Genomic DNA, 12,135 nt, shown 5'->3' with positions numbered 1-12,135 from the left:
ATATAAATATATATAAATATATATATATATATATATGTGTATATATATATATATATATATTTATTAGTCTTCATAAATGTCTGCAGGTGCAAGAAGATCTTCTGGAGGCCCGCATTTCATACTCGACTCCATAGTATTTACTCGCTTACCTTGTACTACAAAATGGATTTGATTCGCGTATAACCAAAGCTTGTTTATATATATTAAACAATATCAACTTCAGTCATGACGTGAATAGTATAGTGGCTAGTATCTCCGCCTGTCACGCGGAAGACCCGGGTTCAATTCCCGGTTCGCGAAATTTTGTCAGAAAGTTTCTATATATTTCGGAAGGTGCAAGAAGAACTTATGGAGTCTTGCATTTCATACTCGACTCCGTAGTGTTTCTAATTTACCCTTCACTACAGGATAAATTTGATTTGCGGAATATAAAAGCACGTCTAAAACTCCACTTGTCCGTAGCCTTCTTGGTTGACAAGCCAAACATCCTTTTTGAGATGAATTTTTTGGTTCTGATTTTTTTTTTACCTGTAAAAATGTGTACCAAATTTCCCATGTACGCTCCTAAAAAAAAGGATAGATGATCTTCCCATATTATCAGAGTTTTCAAAGTTTTTAGACATGAAATCTACTCTAATAAACAAGTTAGAGACACAGCATTAATTTCCGACAAATCGGTTGGATACTTCACGAGATACAATTTGTACTACTACGGTACAAATTGGCATCTCCAATTTGTACCGTTAGTGGTATAAATCCTATCTCAGGAAGTATACAACCGATTTGTTTGGAATTACCGCTACGTTTTCAATTAGTTTATAAGATTCCATTTCAGGTCTATCCTAGAATTGTACATAAAGCATTCGGGTCAGATAGACCACTTTGTATGGGATATTGGTTCATCAATTCTAAAATGAACCCCAATTTTCCACTCAAACCCGAAAACTGCCAAGATGTTTGACTTGTCTAAATCAGAAGGCTATGACTTGTCGAGATTGCCAATTATAATCATTAATAATAATAAAAACACTTCACTGACATGGAAAAAAATGAACTTGGAGAATGAGAGGATTGAACTCCCGACTTTGTACATGCGAAGCACACACTCTACCACTGAGTTAATTCCCTGATACAATTCGTTTATTGTAATTTATATATACTATTAAATGTTTTACTATGCAAATGTGTAGTTAAAAGATTTTTCTCGTAATTGGGAATAGTTAACTTTTTTATATGTCGACAACGAAGAATTATATGTGTAACGTATTGATAGTTAAATATAGGATATCATCGAGACGTTTTGCACGCGTGTAGAGATTCCTGTGTGGGAACATCAATACAACTTGCGCAATTGCTATTGTGCATGTGCTCGTTCTACTACGATCCCTGAACACGTGTATGGGCAGCATCCCAGTTGGTCATACTGAAGCATGCATTTGGCCTCTTTTTGGTATTGTATAGTGGTAAGCACACAGACACTTAGAAGCCGCTTCAGATCATCCATATTTTAGCAAATAGAATCGGCTTGTAGCAAATGTTTACAGTCCTGTATACCGCCTTCACTTCTCCCGTGTTCTGTTGGGTCGTCGATGTAAAGAAATACGCGATATGAGAGCATGGCGAGGTCAGTAATATAGAAGCATGGGTCGGCTGTCGCGTATACAAACCCTAATTTTATGAGTTTTGACTTGACGAAGGTATGTCATGAATGCCCTGATGGTTTCAAACCATACGAGTATTATCACAAGCTTTTGTTCAAGCTTCAAAATATTGAGCCTTACTAAATCAGAGCCCCTTGTCCAAGTTAGCGCAGAGGTAAGCAATGCCAACATCCATCTGATTAGCATGCCATTCCAAGTGCTCAATGCATTTTGACATCAGCATGTCGATGTATATACTTTTTTTTTTGGTTGGTATTCATTGCCCTTCATCGTGGACCACCGTTCGCGTAGCCAATAATTACACTTATCGACTAACCCAACTATATTATACTGTCTCTAAACTATTTATACTTGATACTGTGGAAGTATCACTTGAGAGCTCGCTACCTTAGTTGAGCAGATCGACGCCGTGTCTTCCACCACTGGCGTCTCCACCAACTGTATCTCAGCTGCAACCGCCTAATATATCCGCATGCTATATCTGTTGGTCCCACCAATGCCACTCCGGCCGATGCAGCAAGGCATCTGGCTTGATTTCGCCCACAAATGTATGACACGGCCCCCAAATGCGCTAACCGCTACCAATCCAACCACTTTGTGATTTGTGTGTTGTAGTCGGAAAAAAATATCATTTTTTCTTATCCGGACTTTATTATTTGTACATTCAAAAACAATGATCTCAAACATAAATTTACGGACAGACTCGACTGACAATCGCACAGCAAACTGTCTCAGCTATTGATAGACGATGGCGCCACCGTCACTTACCTCAATAAAGACAACAGACTGTACTTAGACCAAATTGAATGTGGCATATTCTCCTCAACATATCTAGGAAACCTGTTCAAGAGTATGGGGTTCCCCAACTGTGTGACATGACATACGTCATCTCTACAATAAACATCAAGTACTATATCACAATATGCCGGAAGACAACGCTTTTTCTTTATAATACTTCATTATAGCGGAAGCGAAGTATGTCCCCTGAGAGACTACAGGCTTCAGACCAGAATGTATAGCAAGAAGCTCTCGTAGATATATAGAAGGTATCAGACTTAGCTCACTCTCGAGAGCTAGTCAAGTTGCTTAAATTACTCCCGAGGCAGTGTGAGGTTGTGGGCCCTGTGGGGCCAGTGGGTTGCAAAATTCACAATTTTGTTTTTATCTTGCGGGTGAACAAGTTGTCACAGGTATGCAACTTTTACTGTATCACGCATAAAAATTACAAAGATCCAGTAAGATACTTATGTTATATGTATCGATGAATACAGGTTGTCTGCGGAATTCAACTTTAACTTCATAGTATTTATGTCATAGAATACAATCCGTTATATATATTGCACAAGTAAATACTTGGGGGTGTGTATCGATAGGAACAAGTATGTAAACAAATATATAGTTAAATATTGTGTGTACATGATTTATATTTATATTTTTACATATAGTAAAATCAGTTTGTACACATTCTTTTTGTAACGTACAATAGGCTTGTATGGTTTGCTGTCCGAGATAGAAGCACAAAGCATTTGACACCTGCTTTCTTTAAAATACTTACCTTTGTTATGGATGGAACTGGATTGATACTGGTATCCAAGCCATATCGGTCGCGTATATCGATGAACTTTTCTCGGCTGGAGAGGCTTCGTGAAGAAATCGCTGAGTAACTGTTCTGATGGTTTGTATTTTAGCTTGAAGGTGCTGTTCGATGTGAATGCTCTGATGTGATGATATCGTAAGTTGACATGTATGGTACGGCGGGATTCCGTGATACCATTTCCCAATAGTATTACTGACTTGTTGTCTCTGCGAGCGGAATGCCGAATTCCGTGAAGAGATTCCTATCCCATACTGCGTCTCTGGCTGTATCAGACTGTGTGACGTATTATGCATCTGCTGTAGACGGGTGCACCTGCTATAATGCCCACTCGCTCGGTGGTGGATCGTCTTGTTGTATCATCGCTGGCGAAACTACTGTCTGGGCTCATTTAAGGGGCACATGGTGCTTTGTTCGTAAATTCGAATCCGAAGTCTCGAGTACCAGCGAGAGATACTTCAAACAGCGCTTGGCACCTTGGGTGGTACTGTGGTGCTGTCAGATAGCGGCTTATGATCGAAACAGCAAAGCACATATCCACTACTGTTTGGTCTACAAGGTATCGTAGTTAACCTACTAGCTTGTTGTGTTGTTGGTTATTGGGATGTCTGAACCTGCCGCTTTTTCTGGGAGATATTCGTGTTTGTCTGTTAATTCATAGTCCGATTCTAAACTTGGCACCCGTGCTGGTTTATAGTCTATCAAAAATTTTCTTAGGCATTGTCGTTGATGGAAACGTACTCTTCCAGGGCGTATTTCCACTTGGCACTTGAGAAACCACAACGGTATGCCCATATCAACAGTGTTCCATTCGCCTTTCATTGCGTCGGCTAGTTTCTGTCCGTCAGTCTTACTGTGGCATGCTGCAGTTTTGTCATCTACATGTACAATGACGAACCACGGTTCACTTGGGGTTGTTTGATAAACAGTGCTCCATCCGACTATGTTTGTTTATAACTGTGTTGTATAGCAAACCGACGGATAGCTTTAGTGTTTCCTTGTCAGTGCCTTTAGTATAACCGTCTCTGAGACGGACCCAGTAGATGTTTGATGAGATCGTATCATTGCGGAACTCGCATGTAGCTAGGGGTATCCAGTTCTTGAGTGAGGTAGGCCGAAAGTGTATCGTATTATCGAACGTTCATGTCGCATTGTGTCATCAGAGCTAGACAGATTCTGAGTGTTTCCTTGGCTGTTATTGGAGCATAGCTTTCATCGTACTCGATGCCCTGTTTTGCAATAAATACTGCTACGTTCAGACGTGATTTGAATCGTGGGACTTGTCCTGATTCATCCGTTTTTCCGTCGAATACCCATCGAGGAGGGAATAATGATTTCTCTCGTGGTTTGGTTCGGTTCTATTGCTGCAGTTGTTGAATTAACAGTGTGCGTTGTGCTAGGATATTGTCTCTTACAACGATTATCGTGATACCAGTTGATATAAGTATCATATATCGCGAGGACTCGCAGTTATCGAGAGACTTGACGACCTTCTGCCGTTCGTCTAGCTATAGTTGCGTTGAGATCGTGTTGTGCTTTGATAGTCGCTGCATGAACCTCTGATTCAACGGTATGTACTTCTCTCTCAACAGGCTTGTTGGTTTGACGATGAAGTTATTTGTAGTCGTTCTGAGTTGCTCGACTTTTGCGTCACATTTCGCTGGGCTCGTTGGCTAAACATATCGTGCGTTGTCGATGTTGTCCTTACATCTGTTTGGAAATCGCCATTCTCGATTTGGAGGAATATACAGATGTTCGTCAGCCCCTTTACCTTGCCATGGTATCGTGGCGTGGCCGTAGGTGCGTACCTAGAGCAGTATCCCACATACACAAGCATGTGCCTCGTTACGTTTGCTGTAAACTGTGAGCCTCAATCCATTTGTATGCACTGAACTCGGTGGTGAGTTAAAATATACCATTTATCGAAGGTGTGTAACATAGCATCCAGAATAGTTGTTGCATTCAGATCGCGGAGCGGATACTCTTTGGCCATGCTAGAAAGTCGTCTATGATTGGTACAGAGTGGGTGTTGGATTCTATTGACGTTGTCCATGATGATTAACTCGATAGACTCTGTGGCAGGTTCGTGCTGTCATTCGTTGTTTGTATTATTGTTCTTCGTCTTGACAAAAGTGCATGCTTTGCATCTTTCTTCTAGTTGCCTCATGTATGGTCCATTTTTTGGGACGTAGCTGGCGTGCGCGAGCCTTTTGTGTCATGAAATCTGGTTGGCTTTCTCCAGCGATGATTCCACTACAGTCATAGCTATGTCGTCGATGTACACGCACTATATTCTGTGCTTTCCATGTACTGTTATGGTTCTAAAGCTTGGTATTATGTTGTTGGTGAGTTCAAATGAGTAGTGTCGCGCTGAAAACAGGCTGATACTTAGTAGTCGTTCCCTAAGTTTCCTAGTTGAGCCACATACTTCGAATAAATGATTGTACCATCAGCTACTTCGAGCGCATACCGGTCATTAATGCGTATGTTGCGGACGAGATGATGCGTGTGGTACTTTTAGGGAAATATATATGTGTTGTGGCACAACTATCGTAAGCTAGTCAGTACCCACCTCTGGAAGCTTTGTCTGACTGATCGTTCACTACCTTTGTAGTCGATTGTAGGGTTTATTGTGGAGAATACAATCTGTCTGTAAGCAGGTAGCAGAGCAGGTCATCGGATACTTGTACTGACATTGTTTTCTGCCTTCACGAGCTTAGCGTCGATTGCTCTGGGATCGGTATGTTCTGTCACTGTTTTGTGAACTTCGAGTATCACGTAAATATCTACCATCGTCGTAGTCGCGTCGATTGTATCTATCTACTTGGTAGTCCTGTGTGTTATGATCATCGTGATTTTCGTAGCGGTTTTCACATATGGGGTACATCTACCACATACGACACCCATGGGGCAATTGTTTATACAGTTCACTTCTATACATATAACTTAGGTCGTTGATTTAAACTGGCATTCTTTCCGAGCCAAATTTATAGGACCCAATATATGATGAGAGAAACACCTCCGGTTTCTGGATAGACGAGCTCAAGCTCACTGATAAGAAATAAATGGATCCTTCTCATCAGCGTAGTTTGCATCAGCATACGCATATAGGCCTAGATCGTTATCAGACTCGTAGAATATCCCGCAATCAGTGCCTCCAATTTTCCACATAGGTTCCTAGCGGTGGCCTCTCTTGCATTCGTTGGCTGGTCTAAACATATGCTCGTAGCGAAAATAATGTCCGCGCGTGTGACAACAATTGCAAACATCAGGAAGCCTATGCTGCTACGATACCCGGATTCCTGAACCACGGTGCCGATCTGATTGACACAAGAAGATATTCTCTCGTAGGCGTACTAACTCGTAAAAGTACTATATTTTGAGCCATTTTCTCAATACACAAAGGCGCAAAAAACAAAAACAAACGTTATTTGACATGTCTATGTTCCAACCGAGATAGAACTGTGATGATTTCATTGACGATGGCCAACTCTGACAGGAAAATGACACCAATTCGAGATGAAGTCAAAAAGAGACAGCCATCGTCGACTTTGTAAAAAGATCTATCAACTAAGGACTAAAATTTATTAAGTTTATTGATTAAAAAACTTCTCGGGTCAAGTTAAACTTCCCCTCGGTCTAAACCCAAACCAGCAAACAAGGGTTTTCCATTGCCCCACGCTCACCCAATACTATCTCGATTGATATACGTACTTCTCTCCACAATGACACTCTCCTTGAACACCCCTGGCTTCTCCTGAACACCTTGATCCGCCGCTTCAAGCATCACTCCGCCAAAGACCGCAAGCATGTAGTTACCCACGCATCCCATCGTTGATTCCGCAGAAATGATGACGAAGCCCTACGACGAGACCCTTATTAGCAATGCAAAAGAACAAGGTACTATTTTCTCCTCGGACTACATTCAGGTCCTCTTTCTGTCTGGTCATCCAAATTCCTGCCAAGAATAAACAAAATGGTATCTCCTTGGCCGATCTACGACATCCCGCCGCGTCATTACCATCCAGAATCTCTGTCTCTATGTCGAGGAATAAAAGTCGATGAATATTAGACGTCCCCCACGCGTCAACAAACTGACCATACCAACAGTCAAACGTGTCAACGCCATGACCACTACAGCTACAACCCCTGCCCCGCGCCATTTCCAATGCTCTGTTTGCTGGTCCTCCCAACACCATTCTCGCTCGAGACTGCAAGACGACTTCACTCCTGTGTACTAAATATAACCGCCAGAACCACCTAGATGTTGTCTGTAGCCAGCGAAGCAATAAACTCAATCGCCTATACATTGACAAACCCCATCACTCACTCAAACATCATATTGCCATGTTACTCGCATTGTAGTAAGCCAGTCTATACCTCCCACCGACGACAAGCTTTTGATCGACGGTGGTGCCACTGTCAACTACTTCTATTCTACGGCACGCCATCGCCTCACTAAAATTGAGACTGGCACCTTTCCGCTACAGCTCGCCGACGAATCTACCACCACAATCAACGAGAGAGGCATATTTCCTAACATTGGATTGACCTATGTTAGCCCTTCACTAGTCCAACAATTAATTTCCCAAAATTTATTACAAGACAACGGCTACACACCCTAACATATTCCAGCAACGGCAAGACATGCACTATCACAAAGGGTTCCCCACCACCTCACCATCCCACGCGATCGTGGCGGTTACCACATCACGCTCTCCCAACTCGATACCTTTAACCCTTAACCCGCCCACGCACTAGACTCCTAACAGCCCTGCAACCAGTCCCTCATCCCCAGCGCACTGACCATGCTTCTCCGCCAGACCGCACCCTTCCAGTCCCCCCCCCCTACCCCAGACTACGATGACCTACGACGAGTTCCACCGTAACAACGGCCATTTGAGCCGCCGCGCTAGGATTAACCTCGCCAAGTCCTGCAACATATCCCTCACGCACCAGCCATCGATCCGTGTGGATACCAATGCCTGGATGCTGAACCCTGACAAATGGCAAAAGGCCATTTCGCACCTCAACTGGGTCCCCACTATAGACATTTGTGTTGCCAGTAAATCAAAAGCACAAATCCCACTATTTGTAGGTCCAAAAGGCGTTGGCGTTTACACGGACTGGCGTGATGTCGATTCTCTCAATGAGAAAGCACACGGCAACCCCGGAATGGACGGACATTTACGAACTTACCGGTAAAGTCACCAAAGTCGGCGTCATTGTAACTATGATGATGCCACTCCGCCCCTGCGCAAAGTGGTGGATAGCCATCAGTTCCCGTTTTAATCTGACCCATTCTTGATCAAGTATATATCCTCCATTTTCCTCCACCACGGCACGACCGCTGTAGGCAAGCCATTCTGGATCTATACACTCGTTGCTCTCGTCGGACCACTTCACACCGCTATCCACCACTCTCCACCCCTCGCCGCCGCTATTACGCATGCCCGCGTCACCCCGAGTACAAAAAGTATTGCCCGATCTGCATCGAGGCCAAGCTTCGAGTAAAGGGCGTCGCCCACTCCTCCACCGACACCTTTTACGGCCCTGGAGATAAACTACATATTGGCCTCCAGGGGCCCATACCCCTCCGACCGCGACAGCAATATTTATGCTCTCAAAATGGTCGACGAAGGCTTCTCATTCGGCACCCATAAGAATCTTCCGAACAAAACGTTCCTTGAACAACAGGTGGGCGCGTTGCTTACGCATATATCCCGTCATAGGAAACCCCACACCCTCACGGCCGACGGAGACTCCGTTCTTTAGAGCAAGATACTTCATTATCATTGTGCTTCCCTCGGCAGTGAACTGCGTGCTACACCATTGCACACACTACAGATAAACTCCACGATTGAATGGCAACACGCCACACTCAACAACCTCGTCCGATGTCTTCTCCTTGAAACTGGCATGTCCATCCCACTCTGGGGCATCGCGAAAGACTTTGCCGACACTCTGCGTAACTGCACCCCACTTAAGGCTACTCAACTCTCTCTCCGCAACGCATCTGGCATCAACGGCCTGACCCGGGTACTAAATACCAAGGTGGGGTTTTCTGATGAGTTCTGGCTGGAAGCTGTAACCTACCTTACGCCTTATATCCTTGTATATATCCTTGTATATGCCGCAGCGAGATGATACTAAATCACGAGACAAACTATGGACATGCGTTTAAGTCTGATTTGAAGCAGGCAATACATTTTAGAGGAGAAGAGAAAGAAGTTCGAGAGGAAGAAGTTCGTTAAGAAACCATGTCCGTCAATAAAATGCAACAAAACATGTTCTCGACAGATTGACCACCACCGTCAACCAAGATCAAATACGAAATGTTATATCTATGACGAAAGATCGATACCTCATTAGTGTGTATAATCTTGTCGGCAAAAAATCGCGTGCATCTCCTAACACTAACTTCCAGTGCCAAAGATGTTCTAAAACCGGTCATGCTGATACCCATATATAGTAAAAGATTAAATGAAAACAGTTCCCTGTTGCTACTTGCAATCGTACATAGATGTCACCGTTACATTGGTATCTGCCTCTGCACCGGCCTCACATTCCTGCCACAGTGTTTTGCGTAGTTAAATGGGCACGGTCCTAAACGACAGATCAATGTTACAAAGGGGGGTGGCCCAGCCTCGTCATGGCCATGCCTATTGAATACTCTAGCAACCTTCGGCACTATGATTGGGTCGTCAGCCAGTAAAGGTACCATTCGTGCAAACCAAGTTGCATCCGGCCAGTATGGACAGACCAATGAGCACCAAGCCGCCTCTGCGGTTACTTTAGCCACAAATGCCGACAATAGGGTTTTAGGATAACCAATTCACTGTCGGATCACCCCAGAATCGGAGCGCGGGCACGCAATAGAAAGAGAGGATCTAATTGTCTGGTAATGCGACCCCGTTCACTGTGTGGGGGCCCCACAACTTATCCGCATGCTTAAAGAATATTGATGTCAGTTGATATTCTACTGTCGCAGCCATGGACACCAACGGCTCTGAGAATCGCACTCGTAGAACTGTGCCTACAGTTTGCACTCGCATTATTGATTGGGTCAATAGTAACACATAATCTAGACACCACATCAGCTTCAGGGTTATTTTGACCACGCACACTCTACATCAAAATCACGTATGACGTCGTAATATCTGCCCATACGTCTGCCCCCCGCATCGTCTACAAAAGACTCTCGCGGTTTAGAAAATATCGCCACCGAGGGTAAGTGGTCAGTCAGTGTAAAGCAATATTGTCGGTGTAATTCGTCTTAACGTAACCATATTCTTTTGAATACCGTACACTAACGCCAACGCCCCCTTATCTGTTATGTGATAAGAGCGCTGAGCCATATCAAATCGAGAAGAAAAGAAACTCGCTGGAAAGAACTTATCTCCTCGCCTGACGCACAGTACCCCTCCCAGACCTATCGCTTCACACGCATCGGCAAATATAGCCAGCTGGCTGTTTCTCCAGTCGCGGCTTCACCAATATTGCACAGGTACGTAACAGTTCACCCATATGATAGAAAGCTGTTCTCTGTGCCTCGCCCCATTAAAACATGCTATCTTCCTTGGTCAGTATTGCTAGCAGTTGCATTACTCTAGCAAAATTAGGCACGTAATCTGACCACCATTCTACTGTGTGATACCAGGATTCTAGCAAATCCTTGTTAGTAGGCTCGGTGAGTTCCAACAAGGTATGTAGTCGGTCCGGTCCCATCGTTGAATTTCAATAATCTATCATGTCCGGTCCCATCGTTGAACCTCGATAATCTATCATTCGTCCAATAATTAACACCGGCGGCCACTATGCATTTTGATAGTCGCAACTGTACATTGTATATCTTAAACCTTTGCATAAACTCCCACAGACATGTCCAATCCAACGAGCAACTGGGTCATCATGCGCAAAGGAGAGATCGTCTATGTACCATACAACATCGTCCAAGCCCGCAAAAATCTCTCCTAGTATCTCCTGGCATCGCCAAAATGCCTCCTTCAATCCGAATGGCATACCTACAAGGGTGTATCGACCGAGCAGAGTGACGAATAACAGGTACTTGCGAGATTCAGGATCTATTTTGTACTGGCAGAATGCCTGCCACCATGTCCAATGTGGTTATGTATTTCTTCTCCTTCAGCTTGGACAAATAATCTCTCTACAATGGGATGTGATACGGCTCCGCCTTTTGTTGCGTGTTCACTTGTTTGAGATTCACGCAACATCTTCAATCTTCTACAGTTTTTGGCGTTACTCCTGGTTTCTTGAACACCAGATGAGGAGCTGAACACCAAGCACTCTTCACTGTCTCTTCTATGATGCCTGCTCTCAACCACGCCATCACCTTTTCATCCAGAGCAGCAGACCTCTGCTTATCAGCATGGAAGTAGCTAGAGTATTGAGGTACTGCCCCCTACTTCTCGTACAGCACCAGGTCATCTACCTTGAGAAATTTAGGATGCATCGCATCGTAAGCCACGGTTTTAAACAACTGTAAGAGATCTTTCACTTGTTGTTCAGTTGTCTGCACTTTCTTGGCAAATTCAACGATGTCATCTATGACCAGCTCAGGGTCTTGTGCCATATCCCACACTTCGTATTCTTTCTCTTCTTGCATCTATTCTGCCATGTAGTACTTCTCTTCTATACGATCAAGGGAATGCCTCACTCCTAACTCTGCCTTATGTTTCACGCTCTCATACACGGGTGTATCTGTAGAACCTGACGCCCCAGACTAATCCGCAGCTTCCGCTATGTGCTGCATACTCAGTCTTCTTGCTACTTCCAGCATTTCATCCTCCGAAACCACTGTCAAAATCCTTCTTCCACAAAAGATTCCAACCTGTAATTTTTGGTCCGTCGCATATATAT

The 12,135-nt window shown here is 43.9% G+C and overlaps 2 protein-coding genes and 2 non-coding genes across 4 annotated transcripts; 2 read left to right on the top strand and 2 right to left on the bottom strand.

Annotated features, from left to right (window-relative positions):
- The first annotated feature begins 228 nt into the window (after positions 1-228).
- On the top strand, positions 229-300 carry SARC_30201. Its single transcript has one exon. It is a non-coding gene; the product is annotated as a tRNA-Asp (tRNA).
- A 756-nt stretch (positions 301-1,056) lies between these two features.
- On the bottom strand, positions 1,057-1,128 carry SARC_30200. The gene has a single exon. It is a non-coding gene; the product is annotated as a tRNA-Ala (tRNA).
- Positions 1,129-6,368: 5,240 nt separating this feature from the next.
- Positions 6,369-6,575, bottom strand: SARC_09017 (hypothetical protein; the record flags this gene model as incomplete). The annotated part of the gene is made up of 1 exon (XM_014296983.1): positions 6,369-6,575. A coding segment is annotated over one exon (207 nt), but the record flags the coding sequence as incomplete, so codon positions are not given.
- Positions 6,576-7,103: 528 nt separating this feature from the next.
- Positions 7,104-10,085, top strand: SARC_09016 (hypothetical protein; the record flags this gene model as incomplete). Its single annotated transcript, XM_014296982.1, has 5 exons — positions 7,104-7,155; positions 7,621-7,811; positions 8,113-8,456; positions 9,069-9,309; positions 9,873-10,085. 5 exons carry the CDS (start codon positions 7,104-7,106, stop codon positions 10,083-10,085), a joined length of 1,041 nt encoding a protein of 346 aa, XP_014152457.1.
- Between the last annotated feature and the right edge of the window lie 2,050 nt (positions 10,086-12,135).

Source organism: Sphaeroforma arctica (genome assembly GCF_001186125.1).
Source record: "Sphaeroforma arctica JP610 unplaced genomic scaffold supercont1.872, whole genome shotgun sequence".
In the NCBI taxonomy this organism is placed as follows: Eukaryota; class Ichthyosporea; order Ichthyophonida; genus Sphaeroforma; species Sphaeroforma arctica.
This window is presented reverse-complemented; position numbering and strand designations above follow the sequence as displayed.